General features: G+C 45.9%; 1 protein-coding gene across 1 annotated transcript; it reads right to left on the bottom strand.

The window, feature by feature from the left end:
- Positions 1 to 423: 423 nt before the first annotated feature.
- On the bottom strand, positions 424 to 21,879 carry LOC138855487 (uncharacterized). Its single transcript, XM_070105088.1, has 3 exons — positions 21,662 to 21,879; positions 733 to 1,514; positions 424 to 428 (listed from the first exon to the last, which is right to left on the bottom strand). Exons 2-3 carry the CDS (start codon positions 1,445 to 1,447, stop codon positions 424 to 426), a joined length of 720 nt encoding a protein of 239 aa, XP_069961189.1. The 5' UTR covers positions 1,448 to 1,514; positions 21,662 to 21,879.
- Between the last annotated feature and the right edge of the window lie 996 nt (positions 21,880 to 22,875).

Below are 22,875 nucleotides of genomic sequence, written 5' to 3'. Positions count from 1 at the left end.
TGGCTGCTGTACCTATCAGGACTGTTGTACCTCCCTGGGAAGGCTGGCTGCTGTACCAACCAGAACTCTTGTACCTCCCTGGGGAGGCTGGCTACTGTACCTCCCTGGGGAGGCCGGCTTCTGTACCTCCCTGGGGAGGCCGGCTGCTGTACCTCCCTGGGGAGGCCGGCTGCTGTCCCTCCCTGGGGAGGCCGGCTGCTGTCCCTGGGGAGGCCGGCTGCTGTACCTCCCTGGGGAGGCCGGCTGCTGTACCTCCCTGGGGAGGCCGGCTGCTGTACCTCCCTTGGGAGGCCGGCTGCTGTACCTCCCTTGGGAGGCCGGCTGCTGTACCTCCCTGGTGAGGCCGGCTGCTGTACCTCCCTGGGGAAGCCGGCTGCTGTCCCTCCCTGGGGAGGCTGGCTGTTCAACTGAATGTCATCCATCTCATGCTGAAAAAATTACTACCACTATTATTACTACCACTATTACTACTACCACTATTACTACCACTATTACTACTACTACCACTATTACTACCACTATTACTACTACTATTACCACTATTACTACCACTGTTACTACTACTACTACCACTATTACTACCATTATTACTACTACTACTACCACTATTACTACCATTATTACTACTACTACCACTATTACTACTACCACTATTACTACTACTACTACCACTATTACTACTACTACTACCACTATTACTACTACTACTACCACTATTACTACTGCTACTACCACTATTACTACTACTACTACCACTATTACTACTGCTACTATTACTACTACTACTACTAATACCTTGCGTGAGTCGTGTGGTGGTAGTTGTCTTGACACCATCAATGGTAACACCTGTGGCTATGGGCGTGAGGGTGACCACACCGCCCACGTTGTGGAGGATGCAGTGTTCGGCCTCCACGCCCGCTCCCATCACAACGATGTCAGGCACCACGCCCATCCCGCCCGCACCCACCACCGTGCGTCCCTCGTTGATAGTGTGTAGAGTGATGGCTGTGGAGAGGCGCCCACTGCCCATTGAGACCAAATGTGGGCGGTCTGTGGCCACCCTCACCGCCCCACCCGCGCCTTCCACTACCGCCAGACCACCGTAACTATGGTGGCGTGTGAGCGCGGGCGTGGTAGTCAAGCTGACTGTTGATGCTGCTGCTGGTGTGGTGGCCAAGCTGACTGTTGCTGCTGGTAATGGTTTGGAGTAAACACATCTGGTGTTAGCTGTATGTGGGGTTGGTATGGGTGATGTGTGGGTAGTGTTGTAATACACTGGGCCTGCCCCACCCACTGCTCTGGATGCCCCCGCCCTCGGACCACAGTAAGTGTGGGTGGTGAGAGTGGGCGTGGGCGGGGCATTTGTTTCAGGAGGGTCGGCGTCAGCGAAAGGAATATCACCAGCCGGCGTATGAAGCCCACACAAGCTGGTAGCTGCTGACGCCATCACTCTGCACCAGTGTCAGCCAGCGTCACCAGTGTCAGCCAGCGTCAGCTGTGTCAGCCAGCATCACCTGTGTCACACAGAAATACATGTGTTAATATTTACAGTGATAATTACACGAAAAATATTCTGACTTTGTCCACTATAACACATTACCTGTGTGTGTGTGTGTGTGTGTGTGTGTGTGTGTGTGTGTGTGTGTGTGTGTGTGTGTGTGTGTGTGTGTGTGTGTGTGTGTGTATACTCACCTAGTTGTACTCACCTATAGTTGAGGTTGCAGGGGTTGAGTCCAAGCTCCTGGCCCCGCCTCTTCACTGGTCGCCACTAGGTCACTCTCCCTGAACCATGAGCTTTATCGTACCTCTGCTTAAAGCTATGTATGGATCCTGTCTCCACTACATCGCTTCCCAAACTATTCCACTTCCTGACTACTCTGTGGCTGAAGAAATACTTCCCAACATCCCTTTGATTCATCTGTGTCTTCAGCTTCCAACTGTGTCCCCGTGTTACTGTGTCCAATCTCTGGAACATCCTGTCTTTGTCCACCTTGTCAATTCCTCTCAGTATTTTGTAAGTCGTTATCATGTCCCCTCTATCTCTCCTGTCCTCCAGTGTCGTCAGGTTGATTTCCCTTAACCTCTCCTCATAGGACATACCTCTTAACTCTGGGACTAGTCTTGTTGCAAACCTTTGCACTTTCTCTAGTTTCTTTACATGCTTGGCTAGGTGTGGGTTCCAAACTGGTGCCGCATCCTCCAATATGGGCCTAACGTACACGGTGTACAGGGTCCTGAACGATTCCTTATTAAGATGTCGGAATGCTGTTCTGAGGTTTGCCAGGCGCCCATATGCTACGGCAGTTATTTGGTTGATGTGCCTGGTGTTATACTCACCCCAAGATCTTTTTCCTTGAGTGATGTTTGTAGTCTCTGGCCCCCTAGACTGTACTCCGTCTGCGGCCTTCTTTGCCCTTCCCCAATCCTCATGACTTTGCACTTGGTGGGATTGAACTCCAGGAGCCAGTTGCTGGACCAGGTCTGCAGCCTGTCCAGATCCCTTTGTATTTCTGCCTGGTCTTCGATCGAATGAACTCTTCTCATCAACTTCACGTCATCTGCAAACAGGGACACCTCGGAGTTTATTCCTTCCGTCATGTCGTTCACAAATACCAGAAACAGCACTGGTCCTAGGACTGACCCCTGTGGGACCCCGCTTGTCACAGGTGCCCACTCTGACACCTCGCCACGTACCATTACTCGCTGCTGTCTTCCTGACAAGTATTCCCTGATCCATTGCAGTGCCTTCCCTGTTATCCCTGCTTGGTCCTCCAGTTTTTGCACTAATCTCTTGTGTGGTACTGTGTCAAACGCCTTCTTGCAGTCCAAGAAAATGCAATCCACCCACCCCTCTCTCTCTTGTCTTACTGCTGTCACCATGTCATAGAACTCCAGTAGGTTTGTGACACAGGATTTCCCATCTCTGAAACCATGTTGGCTGCTTGTGATTAGATCATTCCTTTCTAGGTGTTCCACCACTCTTCTCCTGATAATCTTCTCCATGATTTTGCATACTATACATGTCAGTGACACTGGTCTGTAGTTTAATGCTTCGTGTCTGTCTCCTTTAAAAATTAGGACTACATTTGCTGTCTTCCATACTTCCGGTAGTCATCCTGTACCGATAGATGCGTTGAAGATTGTTGTTAGTGGTACACAAAGCCCCTCTGCTCCCTCTCTCAGGACCCATGGGGAGATGTTATCCGGCCAAACATTTAGTCAATATAGATACCCAAGTGTTGCAGATGTGTCTTATTCAGCAATAAAGATACCCAGGTGTTACACAAGTGTCTTACTCATTAATAAAGGTACCCAGGTGTTACACAAGTGTCTTACTCATCAATAAAGACACCCAGGTGTTACACAGGTGTCTTATTCAGCAATAAAGACACCCAGGTGTCACACATCATTTATGTTAACGATCCATACATATAAAAATGCTGAGGATGACAACACAAAACAAAGCTTACTATCACATTTTGCGGATGATGACACAGCAAGTCACCTCAGTATGATTGTAATAATGGTAGAATTACCCACGAAATGTTAGGCAAGAGCACAGTAACTAATGTGACATTATATTGTAACGGCTTAAAGATCCTGGAGAGCGTAACGTTGATACAATTAAATGTTACATTAAATGTAGCAACACTGCTGGTGTTCCCACAATGTAACTATCATATAGAACAGTGTAGCAACACTGCTGGTGTTCCCACAATGTAACTATCATATAGAACAGTGTAGAACACTGCTGGTGTTCCCACAATGTAACTATCATATAGAACAGTGTAGCAACACTGCTGGTGTTCCCACAATATAACTATCATATAGAACAGTATACCAACACTGCTGGTGTTCCCACAATGTAACTATCATATAGAACAGTGTAGTAACACTGCTGGTGTTCCCACAATGTAACTATCATATAGAACAGTGTAGTAACACTGCTGGTGTTCCCACAATGTAACTATCATATAGAACAGTGTAGCAACACTGCTGGTGTTCCCACAATGTAACTATGATATAGAACAGTGTAGCAACACTGCTGGTGTTCCCACAATGTAACTATCATATAGAACAGTGTAGTAACACACTGCTGGTGTTCCCACAATGTAACTATCATATAGAACAGTGTAGCAACACTGCTGGTGTTCCCACAATGTAACTATGATATAGAACAGTGTAGCAACACACTGCTGGTGTTCCCACAAAGTAACTATCATATAGAACAGTGTAGCAACACTGCTGGTGTTCCCACAATGTAACTATCATATAGAACAGTGTAGTAACACACTGCTGGTGTTCCCACAATGTAACTATCATATAGAACAGTGTAGCAACACTGCTGGTGTTCCCACAATGTAACTATCATATAGAACAGTGTAGCAACACTGCTGGTGTTCCCACAATGTAACTATCATATAGAACAGTGTAGTAACACACTGCTGGTGTTCCCACAATGTAACTATCATATAGAACAGTGTAGCAACACTGCTGGTGTTCCCACAATGTAACTATCATATAGAACAGTGTAGCAACACTGCTGGTGTTCCCACAATGTAACTATCATATAGAACAGTGTACCAACACACTGCTGGTGTTCCCACAAAGTAACTATCATATAGAACAGTGTAGCAACACTGCTGGTGTTCCCACAATGTAACTATCATATAGAACAGTGTAGTAACACACTGCTGGTGTTCCCACAATGTAACTATCATATAGAACAGTGTAGCAACACTGCTGGTGTTCCCACAATGTAACTATCATATAGAACAGTGTAGCAACACTGCTGGTGTTCCCACAATGTATCTATCATATAGAACAGTGTAGCAACAGTGCTGGTGTTCCCACAATGTAATTATCATATAGAACAGTGTAGCAACAGTGCTGGTGTTCCCACAATGTATCTATCATATAGAACAGTGTAGCAACAGTGCTGGTGTTCCCACAATGTATCTATCATATAGAACAGTGTAGCAACACGGCTGGTGTTCCCACAATGTAACTATCATATAGAACAGTGTAGCAACACTGCTGGTGTTCCCACAATGTAACTATCATATAGAACAGTGTAGCAACACTGCTGGTGTTCCCACAATGTAACTATCATATAGAACAGTGTAGCAACACTGCTGGTGTTCCCACAATGTAACTATCATATAGAACACTGTAGAAACACTGCTGGTGTTCCCACAATGTAACTATCATATAGAACAGTGTAGCAACACTGCTGGTGTTCCCAAAATGTAACTATCATATAGAACAGTGTAGCAACACTGCTGGTGTTCCCACAATGTAACTATCATATAGAACAGTGTAGCAACACTGCTGGTGTTCCCACAATGTAACTTTCAATTAGAATTGTATAAAAACCACAGCCTTTACCCTTCTTCCCTCTCTTCTCTCTTCTCTCTCTCTCTCTCTCTCTCTCTCTCTCTCTCTCTCTCTCTCTCTCTCTCTCTCTGTGCCAGTATCTGCCACCATCAGTTTTTTGCTCACCTCTGACTGCTGAACAGTTCTTCTCTGTTTCCCCTCTCCCTCCCTACCCCCTCCCTCCCTTCCTACCCTCCTCCCTCCTCTCCCTCCCTTCCTACCCTCCTCCTTCCCTCCCTTCCTACCCTCCTCCCTCCTCTCCCTCCCTTCCTACCCTCCTCCCTCCCTCCCTTCCTACCCTCCTCCCTCCTCTCCCTCCCTTCCTACCCTCCTCCCTCTCTACCCTCCTCCCTCCCTCCCTTCCTACCAACCTCTCTCCCTTCCTTCCTACCAACCTCCCTCCCTCCCTTCCCACCCCCCTCCCTTCCCACCACTCCCCCTCCCTCCATTCCTACCCTCCCTACCCCCTCCCTTTTTCCTTTCCACCCACCCTCCCTTCCTACCACCTTCCCTTACTCCCACCCTTCCTCCCCCCTCCCTCCCTTCCTACCACTCTCCCTCCCTCCTTCTCACCAACTTCCTGTTCCATCCACTACCTTGCACCTCCTCCTCCTCCTACCATTTCCTGTCTTCGCCTCTCCCTCCCCCTCCTCCCCCCTTCCTTCCACTTCCCCAACCATCTTCCTCCACCCCCCGTACACTCTCAATCCTCTTCCTCTCCATGCTGCCTTTCTGTTATACTTCCCTTTCCTGGTTAGTAACTTGGTCAATCAGGCTGTTAGTGCACTCAGCACGCACGACGCATCACCTCCAGTAGGTGCAACATCGCGCTATGTTTGAGCTACACTATCTGTAGGGAGACCAACGCCCCCGCGGTCAGGTCCACGACCAGGCCTCCCTGTGGATCAGGGCCTGATCAACCAGACTGTTAATCTTGGCCACACGTAAACCGACGTATGAACCCCAGCCCGGCTGGTCAGGTACTGACTTAGGCGACTGTCCAGCGCCTTTCTGAAGACAGCCAGGGGTCTTGAAGGCAGCCAGGGGTCTATTGGTAATCCCTCTCGTGTATGCTGGGAGGCAGATGAACAGTCTTGGGCCCCTGACACTTACTGTGTTGTTTCTTATCGTGCTAGTGGCGCCCTACTTTTCTGTCAAGCACCTTAACTACTGGGAACGCTTGGAAGCACTTGACTTGTACTCGTTGGAACGCAGGAGGGAGAGATATATCATAATCTACACTTGGAAAATCTTGGAGGGAATGGTCCCAAATCTGCACACAGAAATCACTCCCTACGAAAGTAAAAGACTGGGCAGGCGATGCAAAATGCCCCCAATAAAAAGTAGGGGCGCCATTGGTACACTAAGGGAAAACACCATAAGTGTCCGGGGCCCAAAACTGTTCAACAGCCTCCCATCAAGCATTAGGGAAATTGCTGCCTTCAAGAGAGAGCTGGACAGATACCTAAAGTCAGTGCCGGATCAGCCGGGCTGTGGCTCGTACGTTGGACTGCGTGCGGCCAGCAGTAACAGCCTAGTTGATCAGGCCCTGATCCATCGGAAGGCCTGGTCATGGACCGGGCCGCGGGGGCGTTGATCCCCGGAATAACCTCCAGGTAACCCCTGGACCACACCGTGGGACCACTGACCCCTGGACCGAGTCCTGGACCAGGCCGTGGGACCACTGACACCTGGACCAGGCCGTGGGACCACTGACCCCTGGACCAGGCCGTGGGACCACTGACCCCTGGACCGAGTCCTGAACCAGACCGTGGGGCCACTGACCCTTGGACCGAGTCCTGGACCAGGCCGTGGGGCCACTGACTCTTGGGCCGAGTCCTGGACGAGGCCGTGGGGCCACTGACACCTGGACCGAGTCCTGGACCAGGCCGTGGGGCCACTGACCCTTGGACCGAGTCCTACCAGGCCGTGGGGCCACTGACCCTTGGACCGAGTCCTGGAGCAGGCCGTGGGGCCACTGACCCCTGGAACCAAAAACAGGTAGAACAATGAGGACAAGTTACTCTCTCTCTCTCTCTCTCTCTCTCTCTCTCTCTCTCTCTCTTCCTCCTTCACTTATCTTCTCCTCCTCCCTTCATTGCTTTCCTCCTCCTCTCATCTCCCTCCCTCTCTTACCTCTCCCCACCCACTATCCTCTCCCCTTGTTGCTGTAATTTCCTGTATCTCATGTCTTAACGACCTTTAGTGCAGTCTTGCCACCACCCACACATGACCCACCCACACATGACCCACCTCTTGCTCTCCCAGCCTCAACACACACACACACACATACCAGAAGCTGTGACTTGACCCCTGCAACCACAATTAGGTGAATACACCCAGGAGGCTGTGAATCGACCCCTGCAACCACATATAGATCACACACACACACACACACACACACACACACACACACACACACACCCTGCTCATGGAGCAGGGAGAGGACCTAGTAGCGATCAGTGAAGAGACGGGGCCAGGAGCTATGGATCAACCCCTGCAACCACAAATAGGCGAGTACACACACACACGTCAGGCACATGCGGGAGGACTTGCTGTCCTATTGTTTGTGTAAGAGAGCAGTGTACTTAAGTGTACACAGGGAGAGCAGACAGTGGCACACTAGTGAGCTGCCAGGTAACTAGGTTAACAGGGAAGAGTGAAGTGAGTGAACGAGAGTTGCACTAACCTGGTGAACTCTTTACTGGCCGAGTGAGGCAGGTGGGAGTGAATGTCACAGATGGGGAGGGAGAGAGAGAGGGGGGTAAGTGAGGCAGGTGGGAGTGAATGTCACAGAGGGAGAGAGAGAGAGGGGGGGTTAACCGAGGCAGGTGGGAGTGAATGTCACAGATGGGGAGGGGGAGGGAGAGAGAGAGAGAGAGAGAGAGAGAGAGAGAGAGAGAGAGAGAGAGAGAGAGAGAGGGGGGGGGATTAAGTAAGGCAGGTAGGAGTGAATGTCACAGATGGGGAGGGAGGGAGATAGAGATAGATAGATATAGATAGATAGATAGATAGATAGATAGATAGATAGAGAGAGAGAGAGAGAGAGAGAGAGAGAGAGAGAGAGAGAGAGAGAGAGAGAGAGAGAGAGAGAGAGAGAGGTTAAGAATCTAAGGAAAGTGAGAAAAAAGAGGGATGGGGTGAAGGAGGGAGGGGGGAACGGTGTGGTGATGGTTGAAGAGGCTGGGATGATGATGAGGGAGGAAGAAGCAGGACAGAGAGAGGAAGAAGCAGGAGAGAGAGAGAGAGGGAGAGATGGTGTGAGAGAGAAGGAAGCAGACTCCCCAGAGGATGAGATGACTTACTCTACAGGAGGGAGGGAGGAACTGTGAGGACTGAGTTTTCACACACACACACGACCAGCAAAGAGGCGGAGCCAGGAGCTGTAACTCAACCCCTGCAACCACAACTAGGTGAGTACACACACTCAGAGGCTAAGGGAGGCGTTAAAATAGATAGAATGGGGGAAATGGTAAGAAGAAAGCAATCTAGAAGTTAATACAATGGAAGGAAGAAGCGAGTGATGAATCACAGACTCCAGGAGACTAAGTTTACTTAGACACAATTATTATCATACGTAGTATAAATTATCTACCACGATAACTCAAACAAGTGAATTATTTCCACTGTAGTCTAGGGAGTTGAAGAAAACCCAAGAATAAGAGATTGGAAGATGATGGAGCTAAGATTATACCGATAATCGAGTTCACAGGATACGAGGGAGAGAGAGAGTAATGATGACAAAGCTTCAATTTGAAGGTTTTACCATAGACAACATTCAAAGTAACATTGTAGTTATATTTAGCTGAGATGATGATCCTACGAGGGAGTGTATGCATTACATTGTACCTGGATCAGAACAGTGACGGAACAATACATAAATAACTCGCACATAACAGGCGCATCACGACGTCAAGTCCCATTTGGATCATTAACAACTCAGTGTTGTGCCTCGTGTTGCTCAGGGAAGGAAAAGCTGAGGAAGAATGTCAAAACATACCAGGAACGAAGAGAGGGAAAGAACAGTAAACGAGGGGCCAGAAGACAACACCCAACATTGAAAAACTCATCCACAACAATCCCCCCGACCTCTATCAGCTGGCCCAACCCCAGACAACCTCTCACATCCCCAATACCAACCCCCGTTTCTCCTCTGCACACCCCGCCTCTTTCACCTCCCTGCCTACAACCTCATCCATAACCCCTTCCCTAATAATGGTACACACTCCAACCCCAGTCCCACCTCCACAACTACTGAGGGAGCAACATACAGTAAGTGTAAACAATATAAACAAGTGTAACCAGAGCGTGGTACACAAATACAAATGAATTGTCAAACAAGAGTGAGGAATAAACAAAAGGGTGGACGAAGGGGTCGAACTGTGGTCCATAAATTCACAGTCCGACGATTTACCGTCTCGACTACCTTCAATAGGAACGAATCAGATGTAATACTTACGGACGCAGTTCAAGCCCCTAGTCCACCCTAATATTTAGGAACCGTGGTTCAAGCCCCTAGTCCACCCTAATATTTAGGAACCGTGGTTCAAGCCCCTAGTCCACCCTAATATTTAGGAACCGTGGTTCAAGCCCCTAGTCCACCCTTCTGTTTATTCATTGACAGTTATTTATTTCAACTTAATTTGAGTCCAAGAGTGATGAGTACAAGGAACGAATGAGTTAACTCCCTGACATCGTAGTTATTATATCAACTGCAGTATTTCCAGTAAAATATCAAGTGATAAGGAAAGACAGCGGGAACAGGAGGCAGGTGAAACCACAGATCTAGAGGATGTGCAGAGAGCCTTCAATGTTCGTATAAACGCAATCAAGCACTGGTGTTATTGATGACAAACATATATACATAATAATTTACACCTGTAAAATTCTTGAGAGATTGGTCACAAATTTGTACACTAAAAACTGCTTTCAATGAAAGCTAAAAGCTTGAGAGAGAGTGCAAAATGTCTGCAATGAAAAGCAACGGTGCCATGACACTAAGAGTAAGTGTAAAGGGACCAAGACTTTTCAACACCCTCCCTTCATACACAATGGGAATTGCAATCAGACGCCTGGCTGTCTTCAAGAGCGAACTGCTACAGTTAGTGGCTAACCTGGCGGCTTGTGGTGCACACATTGTACTGTATGTACCAAGAGTTTGAGTTTGCAGGTCATCAAGGCAGGTGTGAGCGAGTCAGTAATGACCAGGACAAATGAAGGCAGACCACAACATCTGCCTCCACCTACTATCATTACTCTGCCACAATACATCAACAACTAGGATCCTACTAGTGTATGATACAGCAGGTAGTGGCAGGTGAGCTTGACTGCAGGTAAGTACCACCATGATGGCCTCAGACAGGTCTGCCATGGTGGATACAACAGGTAGTGGCAAGTGGGTTTGACTGCAGGCAACTAGCACCATGATGGCCTCACATAGGTCTACCATGGAAGAATATCCCACAAAACTGGGGACAGTTGTGCCTCATGTAACTTGGTACATACTCACAAAATATTTCAGTAATATTTGCTTTACTGCAGATATACAAATTACGTCTTGTTATATAAGGTTATCAGGTGTTATAGAAGGAAGACAAGATAACCACAGTTCCTTGAATGAAGAACCTGTTATCAGGGCACCACTGTAACCTTTGTAGAGTGACAAGATATAATATGGATGAACAGTGATGAACTATACATCAGACAAGATAACAACATGGGTGAACAATGATCAACTAAACATCAGAGAAGATAACAACATGGGTGAACAATGATCAACTAAACATCAGAGAAGATAACAACATGGGTGAACAATGATCAACTAAACATCAGAGAATATAACAACATGGGTGAACAATGATCAACTAAACATCAGAGAAGATAACATGGGTGAACAATGATCAACTAAACATCAGAGAATATAACAACATGGGTGAACAATGATCAACTAAACATCAGAGAATATAACAACCTGGGTGAACAATGATCAACTAAACATCAGAGAATATAACAACATGGGTGAACAATGATCAACTAAACATCAGAGAATATAACAACATGGGTGAACAATGATCAACTAAACATCAGAGAATATAACAACCTGGGTGAACAATGATCAACTAAACATCAGAGAATATAACAACATGGGTGAACAATGATCAACTAAACATCAGAGAAGATAACAACCTGGGTGAACAATGATCAACTAAACATCAGAGAAGATAACAACATGGGTGAACAATGATCAACTAAACATTACGTCATGAGGAAAAATAAAACTCGGCAAGCAACTTTGAGAACAAAACCTTATTCTGAAAGCTTATGTATACGTGACTAACCCAGCAGTATGTACACACACACACACACACACACACACACACACACACACACACACACACACACTCGACTACATAGTTGAGCTCCAAGTGGAGAGAGTAGCAGGAATAGGCTGGGAAAAACCAAACTACAAAAGGGGGAACTACTCAGGCATGAGGAACTTCCTTCAAGACATTCAGTGGGAGAGGGAACTGACAGGAAAACCAGTACAAGAAATGATGGACTATGTAGCAACAAAATGCAAGGAGGCAGAGGAGAGGTTTGTTCCCAAGGGAAACAGAAATAATGGGAAGAACAGAACGAGTCCTTGGTTCACCCAAAGGTGTAGGGAGGCAAAAACTAGGTGTAATAGAGAATGGAAAAGGTACAGAAGACAGAGAACTCAGGAAAATAAAGAAATCAGCCGAAGAGCCAGAAACGAATATGCACAGATAAGAAGGGAGGCTCAGAGACAATATGAAAATGACATAGCATCAAAAGTAAAGACTGACCCGAAGCTGTTGTACAGCCACATCAGGAGGAAAACAACAGTCAAGGACCAGGTAATCAGACTGAGGAAGGGTGATGGGGAATTCACAAGAAACGACCGAGAGGTATGTCAGGAGCTCAACACAAGATTTAAAGAGGTATTTACAGTGGAAACCAGTAGGACTCCAAGAAATCAGAACAGGGGGGCACACCAGCAAGTGCTGGATGAGGTACATATAACCAAGGAGGAGGTGAAGAAGCTGCTATGCGAACTTGACACCTCAAAGGCGGTGGGACCAGACAACATCTCTCCATGGGTCCTTAAAGAGGGAGCAGAGATATTGTGTGAGCCATTAACAAAGATCTTCAACACATCATTTGAAACTGGGCAACTCCCTGAGGTATGGAAAATGGCAAATGTAGTCCCAATTTTTAAAAAGGGAGACAGACATGAGGCACTAAACTACAGACCTGTATCTCTAACGTGTATAGTATGCAAGGTCATGGAGAAGGTCATCAGGAGGAGAGTGGTGGGGCACCTGGAAAGAAACAAGTGTATAATTGACAACCAGCACGGTTTCAGGGAAGGAAAATCCTGTGTCACAAACCTACTAGAGTTTTATGACAAGGTGACAGAAGTAAGACAAGAGAGAGAGGGGTGGATCGACTGCGTATTTTTGGACTGCAAGAAGGCTTTCGACACAGTTCCTCACAAGAGGTTACTGCAAAAGCTAGAGGACCAGGCACACATAACAGGAAAGGCACTGCAATGGATCAGAGAATATCTGACAGGGAGGAAACAACGAGTCATGGTACGCGACGAGGTGTCAGAGTGGGCGCCTGTGACAAGCGGGGTTCCACAGGGGTCAGTCCTAGGACCTGTGCTGTTCTTGGTATACGTGAACGACATAACGGAAGGGATAGACTCAGAAGTGTCCTTGTTTGCAGACGATGTGAAGTTAATGAGAAGAATCGAATCGGACGAGGATCAGGCAGGACTACAAAGAGATCTAGACAGGCTACAAGCCTGGTCCAGCAACTGGCTCCTAGAATTTAACCCTGCCAAATGCAAAGTCATGAAGATTGGGGAAGGGCAAACGGGGATTGTCCTATGAAGAAAGGTTGAGGGAAATCGGCCTGACGACACTGGAGGCCAGGAGGGTCAGGGGAGACATGATAACGACATATAAAATACTGCGCGGAATAGACGAGGTGGACAAAGACACACACACACACACACACACACACAGTAAACCTCCCTGAACGAGGACCCTGACTAGCTTGTGCTACGAAGTCGGCTCCTTCCTTAAGACGTGTCTGACCTCACTGGGTCAAGGCATCGGCTTAAGCCGGTGTTAGAATTGGACCTGCCTCGCATAGGCCAGTAGGCCTGGTGCAGTGTTCCTTCTTTCTTGTATTCTTATATTAGAGGACAGAAGGATCAGAAGTGACATGATTATGACGCATAAAATACATAAGAGGAACTGACAGGGTGGACAGTGTTTTAAAGGAAGGTCTCAGGTACACAAGGTCACAGCTGGAAGCTAAAAAACACAGATGAGTCACTAGGATGTTAGGAAGTACTTCATTAGCCTTAGAGTGGTCATAAAGTGGAACAACCTAGACAGTGAAGCGGTAGAGCCAGGAATCCATACACTGTTTTAAGTATATCTGATTGGTCAAAAGAGAGGCATATATAGGCAAATCAAAAGAGGAGAGGGGCAATTAAGAAATCGATATATTCAGTTAAAGAGAGAAATAAAAAAGGGAATTAGAAAAGCAAAAAGAGATTATGAGGTTAAAGTTGCAAGAGAATCGAAGAGGTTCCTAAACCTGTATTCCCTGGAACGCAGGAGGGAGAGATACATGATTATATACACCTGGAAAATCCTAGAGGGACTAGTACCGAACTTGCACACGAAAATCACCCACTACGAAAGCAAAAGACTTGGCAGACGATGCACCATCCCCCCAATGAAAAGCAGGGGTGTCACTAGCACGTTAAGAGACCATACAATAAGTGTCAGGGGCCCGAGACTGTTCAACTGCCTCCCAGCACACATAAGGGGGATTACCAACAGACCCCTGGCAGTCTTCAAGCTGGCACTGGACAAGCACCTAAAGTCAGTTCCGGATCAGCCGGGCTGTGGCTCGTATGTTGGTTTGCGTGCAGCCAGCAGCAACAGCCTGGCTGATCAGGCTCTGATCCACCAGGAGGCCTGGTCTCAGACCGGGCCGCGGGGGCGTTGACCCCCGGAACTCTCTCCAGGTAAACTCCAGGTAAACTAACCCAAAAGGATTCTTTCAGGTATACAGAAGTAAGATCAGGGACAAGATAGGCCCACTCAAAAGTTCCTCGGGTCAGCTCACTAACAGTGATAAGGAAATGTGTAGAATTTTTAACATATACTTCCTCTCAGTTTTTACACAGGAGGATACCAGCGATATTCCAGAAATGATAAATTATGTAGAACAGGACGATAATAAACTGTGCACGATTAGGGTCACAAGTGACATGGTCCTTAGGCAAATAGATAAATTAAAACCTAACAAATCCCCAGGCCCTGATGAACTGTATGCAAGGGTTCTAAAGGAATGTAAAGAGGAGCTTAGCAAACCTTTGGCTAATCTTTTCAACATATCACTACAAACTGGCATGGTGCCAGATAAGTGGAAAATGGCAAATGTGATACCTATTTTCAAAGCAGGTGACAGGTCCTTAGCTTCGAACTATAGACCAATAAGCCTAACCTCCATAGTGGGAAAATTTATGGAGTCAATAATTGCCGAGGCAGTTTGTAGCCACCTTGAAAAGCATAAATTAATCAACGAATCTCAGCATGGTTTTACAAAGGGGCGTTCCTGCCTTACGAATTTATTAACTTTTTTCACTAAGGTATTTGAGGAGGTAGATCATGGTAATGAATATGATATTGTGTATATGGACTTCAGGAAGGCTTTTGACAGGGTCCCACATCAGAGACTATTGAGGAAAATTAAGGCACATGGAATAGGAGAAGAAATTTTTTCCTGGATAGAGGCATGGTTGACAAATAGGCAGCAGAGAGTTTGCATAAATGGGGAGAAATCAGAGTGGGGACGCGTCACGAGCGGTGTTCAACAGGGGTCAGTGTTGGGCCCCCTGCTGTTCACAATCTACATAAACGACATAGATGAGGGCATAAAGAGCGACATCAGCAAGTTTGCCGATGACACCAAAATAGGCCGTCGAATTCATTCTGACGAGGACATTAGAGCACTCCAGGAAGATTTGGGAGATGCCAGCAGTGGGGTGCCATAAGGATCTGTACTGGCTCCAATACTGTCGTGGTGGGGAGATGCCAGCAGTGGGGTGCCATAAGGATCTGTACTGGCTCCAATACTGTCGTGGTGGGGAGATGCCAGCAGTGGGGTGCCATAAGGATCTGTACTGGCCCCAATAATCTTTTTAATTTATATAAATGACAGGTTGACTCGAATCTACCTGGAGGGGGTTTCGGGGGTCAACGCCCCCGCGGCGCAGTCCTTGACTAGGCCTCCCAGTGGATCAGGGCTTGATCAGGGCTGGCCACACGTAGTCCACCGTACCAGCCACAGCCTGGTTGATCTGGTACTGACTTTAGGTATCAGTCCAGCTCCCTCTTGAAGGCATCCAGGGGTCCAACCCTTATGCCTAGTGGGAGGCTGATGAACAGTCGTTGAGGGATTTGTGTGTGCAGATTTGGGATCAGTCCCTCTAGGATTTCCAAGTGTAGATTACTGTTCTCTCTCGCCTGAGCTCCAGTAAGTACAGGTCAAGTGATCCCAAGCGGTGTACATTCTCTAGATCTGCCATCTCACCTGCCTTGAATGGGGCTGTTAGTGTACAGCAGGAGCTGTTGCTGTACAGGGGAGCTGTTAGTGTACAGCAGGAGCTGTTGCTGTACAGGGGGGCTGTTAGTGTACAGCAGGAGCTGTTGCTGTACAGGGAGGCTGTTGGTGTACAAGGGAGCTGTTAGTGAACAGCAGGAGCTGTTGCTGTACAGGGGGGCTGTTAGTGTACAGCAGGAGCTGTTGCTGTACAGGGGGGCTGTTAGTGTACAGCAGGAACTGTTGCTGTACAGGGAGGCTGTTGGTGTACAAGGGAGCTGTTAGTGAACAGCAGGAGCTGTTGCTGTACAGGGGGGCTGTTAGTGTACAGCAGGAGCTGTTGCTGTACAAGGGGGCTGTTAGTGTACACCAATATTTCAGCCTGGAGAGAACAAGTTATTTAAAAAGGATCATTATTGGCTTGGCATGTCTTGTTCAGTTCTTATTATCCATCATATCAGTTTCCTGGCAGATGTGATGGCTACACTGCTGACATCCTTAAAGGTGACATCCTCTGACATTAACATTAGATGGACGATAGAATTTAAATACAGCTAAATACCATGTAATGGAAATGAGCGAAATGTTAGACGAGTACAAGAGAAGAGGAGCTGGGTGGGGAGAACATGGGGTAGTGAATGGCTAGGGAAAGAGGGTGTAGAGGAGAAGAACATTATTCACAGAGTGTAAAGAGACCCTCCTCTTCCTCCCCTCCCCCAGGAATGGACACACCCCCTCCCCCATGGAGTAACATCCCCCCCTCTCACCCCTTGTAACATAACCTATGTCCGGGTGTGTTCCTCTCTGCAGCTTCCAGTGTTCCTTTATGTTTATTCACATCTATCTTACTGTTATTTTTGTGATCACCAGAATCACTTAAGTTTATACACATCTGTTATTTCTCTTACGTGATCAACATTACGTCTCTGTTCTCTCGAAGCTTACAGATAATATTTTCCTTGTAATACTCTGAACTCTACTAAGTTCTCTCTCCTATCTGTTTTACCATTCCAGTTACTTACTATCACAAAAATTCTGTTTCTTAGCGTTCTGTCGGATAGATGCCGGTCTAATATGACTCCAGAGGAGAGTTGCTGATTCAATATCGGCGTATCAAACCATACCATGGGCGGGGATAGAACCCGCGGTCAGAGTCTCAAAACTCCAGACCGACGCGCTAGCCACTGGACCAGCTAGCCACAATAAGATTCATCCAACTAGGTATATTTATACACCATAGGAAGGTTGGCATAGGCCACCACTGTGACCACAAATGAAAGTTTTTACAGAGGAATCTCCAGCTAGCGTGGCCCTGACGAACTCTAGCTCGTCTACCTGGAGTCTACCTGGAGGTTATTTCGGGGATCAACGCCCCCGCGGCCCGGTCCACGACCAGGCCTCCCCTCAAAGCCGTGGGTTCTATCACCACCCGTGGTATGGTTTGTTTGCAATCGTGTCATTACGATATAGTGAGTCATAACGACGTATCCTTGTTGTTGTAGGTTCACTGGTCTTGTTCCAGTCCTGGTCTTGTTCCAGTCCTGGTCTTGTTCCAGTCCTGGTCTTGTTCCAGTCCTGGTCTTGTTCCAGTCCTGGTCTTGTTCCAGTCCTGGTCTTGTTCCAGTCCTGGTCTTGTTCCAGTCCTGGTCTTGTTCCAGTCCTGGTCTTGTTCCAGTCCTGGTCTTGTTCCAGTCCTGGTCTTGTTCCAGTCCTGGTCTTGTTCCAGATGGCGCCCCAGCAGACGTATCCTTCATAATTACCACAATCATTAACAGTATTATCAACTTTCAAGGAATATATACATGGAAAACCAACCAGACTTGTCAGTGTTTTGCTAAATAAGGATCCCAATGGACAGTCACTGATATTTTTAGATGTTTCTAGGTAATTTACACTATGTATATTTTTTGTACTTGTGGCGATATGTGGGGCAGCAGGCCTCCAGCAGCAACAGCTTGGTTGACCAGGCATGCACTAGACGAGCCTGGCCCATGGCCGGGCTCAGAGAGTAGAGAAACTCTGGAAACTCTTCAAAGGTATATAACATACAAGAATCTTTGCCCAGGATTCGTCCCGGCACTTTTTATTTTGACTCGAACCCGTTGCTATTTTAATCTTTATTGGAAGGAAGGGGCGATAAGAGGGAGACATGAAGGTGGGGAGAGAAGAATGAATAGGATGTTGGGTGATGATGTGGGTGAGAGGGTTGGGGTTGTTGGATGCGGGTGGGGGTAACATGGTAGACACATCCCTGGGAATGTACTCGTCTAACCGTGTTTGCAGGGGTTGAATCACAGCTCCCAGCACGGCACAATTCAATATGATACACAAATAACCCACACAAGGGAAAAAGAAACAAATATCAGGGTCCAACTTGGAATCTCCTGACAAAACTTTCCAATTATCCTCTGACCAGCGTCAGCGATCCTCACTTGACGGATCTGTTACGAAATGTTTTGTATATCTATCTATATAAGTATCTTAAGTTACTTCATGATCAGCCGAGTTCTAGCGCATGAGTCTGACTCATCAGGGAGTCTGTTAGGCCTAGTCTAGGACTAGGCCGGAGGGTGGGGGGCTGACAGTATGAATACGATGGTGTCAGGACTATGGTGACTACATACAGGAAGTGTCAAGACTATGGTGACTACATACAGGAAGTGTCAGGACTATGGTGACTGCATCCAGGAAGTGTCAGGACTATGGTGACTACATACAAGTATCAGGACTATGGTGACTACATGCATGTATCAGGACTATGGTGACTACATGCATGTATCAGGACTATGGTGACTACATGCATGTATCAGGACTATGGTGACTACCATGTAACAGGACTATGGTGACTACATACAAGTATCAGGACTATGGTGACTACATACATGTATCAGGACTATGGTGACTACATACAAGTATCAAGACTATGGTGACTATATACATGCATCAGGACTATGGTGACTACATACAAGTATCAGGACTATGGTGACTACATACAAGTATCAGGACTATGGTGACTACATACATGTATCAGGACTATGGTGACTACATACAAGTATCAGGACTATGGTGACTACATACAAGTATCAGGACTATGGTGACTACATACAAGTATCAGGACTATGGTGACTACATACATGTATCAGGACTATGGTGACTACATACAAGTATCAGGACTATGGTGACTACATACATGTATCAGGACTATGGTGACTACATACACGTATCAGGACTATGGTGACTACATACAAGTATCAGGACTATGGTGACTACATACATGTATCAGGACTATGGTGACTACATACATGTATCAGGACTATGGTGACTACATACAAGTATCAGGACTATGGTGACTACATACAAGTATCAGGACTATGGTGACTACATACATGTATCAGGACTATGGTGACTACATACAAGTATCAGGACTATGGTGACTACATACATGTATCAGGACTATGGTGACTACATACACGTATCAGGACTATGGTGACTACATACAAGTATCAGGACTATGGTGATAGTACGGTTTTATCCGATAAAATAACCATTTTAGCCAGATTCGTTATAATTATTATATAAAATTGTTAGATCAGATAGATAGAGTTGAGAGGACAGCTGATTATGATAGATTATGTATGTTAATGTGCAGGTGTTGCAGCTTGGGTTCTGCTGGGATACACACAACACCTGTCATATACTGGTGGGATACACACAACACCTGTCATGTACTGCTGGGATACACAAAACACCTGTCATACACTGGTGGGATACACACAACACCTGTCATATACTGGTAGGATGTGATGAATGGTAGGATACACACAACACCTGTCATATACTGGTGGGATACACACAACACCTGTCATATACTGGAAGGATACACACAACACCTCTCATATACTGGTGGACACACACAACACTTGCAATATACTACTGACAGACTCTGTGGTTACCTGGAGGTTATTCCGGGGATCAACGCCCCCGCGGCCCGGTCCATGACCAGGCCTCCCGATGGATCAGGGCCTGATCAACTAGGCTGTTACTGCTGGCCGCACGCAGTCCAACGTACGAGCCACAGCCCGGCTGATCCAGCACTGACTTTAGGTATCTGTCCAGCTCTCTCTTGAAGGCAGCCAGGGGGTTATTGGCAATTCCCCTAATGCTTGATGGGAGGCTGTTGAACAGTTTTGGGCCCCGGACACTTATGGTGTTTTCTCTTAGTGTACCAATGGCGCCCCTACTTTTTATTGGGGGCATTTTGCATCGCCTGCCCAGTCTTTTACTTTCGTAGGGAGTGATTTCTGTGTGCAGATTTGGGACCATTCCTTCCAAGATTTTCCAAGTGTAGATTATGATATATCTCTCCCTCCTGCGTTCCAACGAGTACAAGTCAAGTGCTTCCAAGCGTTCCCAGTAGTTAAGGTGCTTGACAGAACTTATACGTGCAGTAAAGGATCTCTGTACACTCTCTAGATCTGCGATTTCACCTGCTTTGAATGGAGATGTTAATGTACAGCAGTATTCCAGCCTAGAGAGAACAAGCGATTTGAAAAGGATCATCATGGGCTTGGCATCTCTCGTTTTGAAAGTTCTCATTATCCATCCTATCATTTTCTTTGCACGTGCGATCGTGGCACTGTTGTGATCCTCGAAAGTGAGATCCTCAGACATTACTACTCCCAGGTCCCTTACATTATTTTTCCGCTCTATTGTATGGCCGGAGTCAGTAGTATACTCTGTTCTAGTTATTATCTCCTCCAGTTTTCCATAACGGAGTAGTTGGAATTTGTCCTCATTGAACATCATAACAGATAACATCTGTGGTGGCAGACATCTGTGGTGACAGACAACATCTGTGGTGACAGACAACATCTGTGGTGGCAGACAACATCTGTGGTGGCAGACAACATCTGTGGTGACAGACATGTGGTGACAGACAACATCTGTGGTGACAGACAACATCTGTGGTGGCAGACAACATCTGTGGTGGCAGACAACATCTGTGGTGGCAGACATCTGTGGTGGCAGACAACATCTGTGGTGGCAGACAACATCTGTGGTGACAGACAACATCTGTGGTGACAGACAACATCTGTGGTGACAGACATCTGTGGTGACAGACAACATCTGTGGTGACAGACAACATCTGTGGTGACAGACAACATCTGTGGTGACAGACAACATCTGTGGTGACAGACAACATCTGTGGTGACAGACAACATCTGTGGTGGCAGACAACATCTGTGGTGGCAGACATCTGTGGTGGCAGACATCTGTGGTGGCAGACAACGTCTGTGGTGGCAGACATGTGGTGGCAGACAACATCTGTGGTGGCAGACATCTGTGGTGGCAGACATCTGTGGTGGCAGACAACAACTGTGGTGGCAGACAACAACTGTGGTGGCAGACAACAACTGTGGTGGCAGACAACAACTGTGGTGGCAGACAACAACTGTGGTGGCAGACATTGTCTCCTCAACACAACTTACCTACTTAAGTTCCCGTAAAGTTTGTTCCCCGAACAACTTAAGTTACCCCCAAGTTACTACACTTCCTCACAATGTTAAAATAAGCCCAAAATGGTATAAATACGAGTTAATAAGCTGATAAAGAACAAAATAAGTCAACATACCCTGAGTGAGTGGGCATCAACTTGGTTAACTTAACATAAACCATCAATTATCCGGGTTATCATTATCCAGACAACACCACTCATATATACAATGTTTCTTGTAAGTACAATGACACACAAATACTCAATAATGAGTAAATTAATGCGAATAAACCAGGAAAAACCGAGATAAGAACACAGTGTTGGAGGTTTAAGGGCAGACTGAGTGTTGGTCTCCCTCACTCCCTCATATATTGCCATTACTCACTATATTATTCATTTTAATAATATTTATTATCGTTATAATGACTTTGGGATTATTTTTTCATATATATTTTAACATGATATAATTGTTAGATATGTTAGTTTATGGGTATTAATGTATTATAACGATTATAATGGATATTAGTCACTTTTGACTTTGATTTTGAGTTACCATAGAGGATATTTTATATGTTACTAAGTAAATGATATGTTTAGACATAGATATATATAATTATAGTTATCATATATAGTATAAATTATCTAAGATAATCCAAAAATTATCACGTGACTTATTTCCATTATTTATGTGGACTTGTACCTAAATAAATTATTTTATTACTGTGGTAAGAATAACTTCCTCCTCCTCCTACTACAATTATTACTACTACTATTACTACTACTATTACTACTATTACTATTACTACTATTACTACACTACTACTACTACTACTACTACTACTACTATTACTACTATTACTACTACTATTACTACTACTATTACTACTACTATTACTACTACTATTACTACTACTATTACTACTACTACTATTACTACACTACTACTACTACTACTACTACTATTACTACTACTACTATTACTACTACTACTACTACTACTATTACTACTACTATTACTACTACTATTACTACTACTACTACTACTACTACTATTACTACTACTACTATTACTACACTACTACTACTACTACTACTATTACTACACTACTACTACTACTACTATTACTACTACTATTACTACTACTACTATTACTATTACTACACTACTACTACTATTACTACACTACTACTATTACTACTATTACTACACTACTACTACTACTACTACTATTACTACTATTACTACACTACTACTACTACTACTACTACTATTACTACTACTATTACTACTACTACTACTATTACTACTACTACTACTATTACTACTACTACTATTACTACTACTACTATTA

This window comes from Cherax quadricarinatus, chromosome 96 (assembly GCF_038502225.1).
Source record: "Cherax quadricarinatus isolate ZL_2023a chromosome 96, ASM3850222v1, whole genome shotgun sequence".
Classification (NCBI taxonomy): Eukaryota; Metazoa; Arthropoda; class Malacostraca; order Decapoda; family Parastacidae; genus Cherax; species Cherax quadricarinatus.
This window is presented reverse-complemented; position numbering and strand designations above follow the sequence as displayed.

Bases quoted from the DNA above. Each gene is read 5' to 3' on its own strand.
- LOC138855487 (XM_070105088.1), bottom strand. From the start codon at position 1,447: ATGGCGTCAGCAGCTACCAGCTTGTGTGGGCTTCATACGCCGGCTGGT.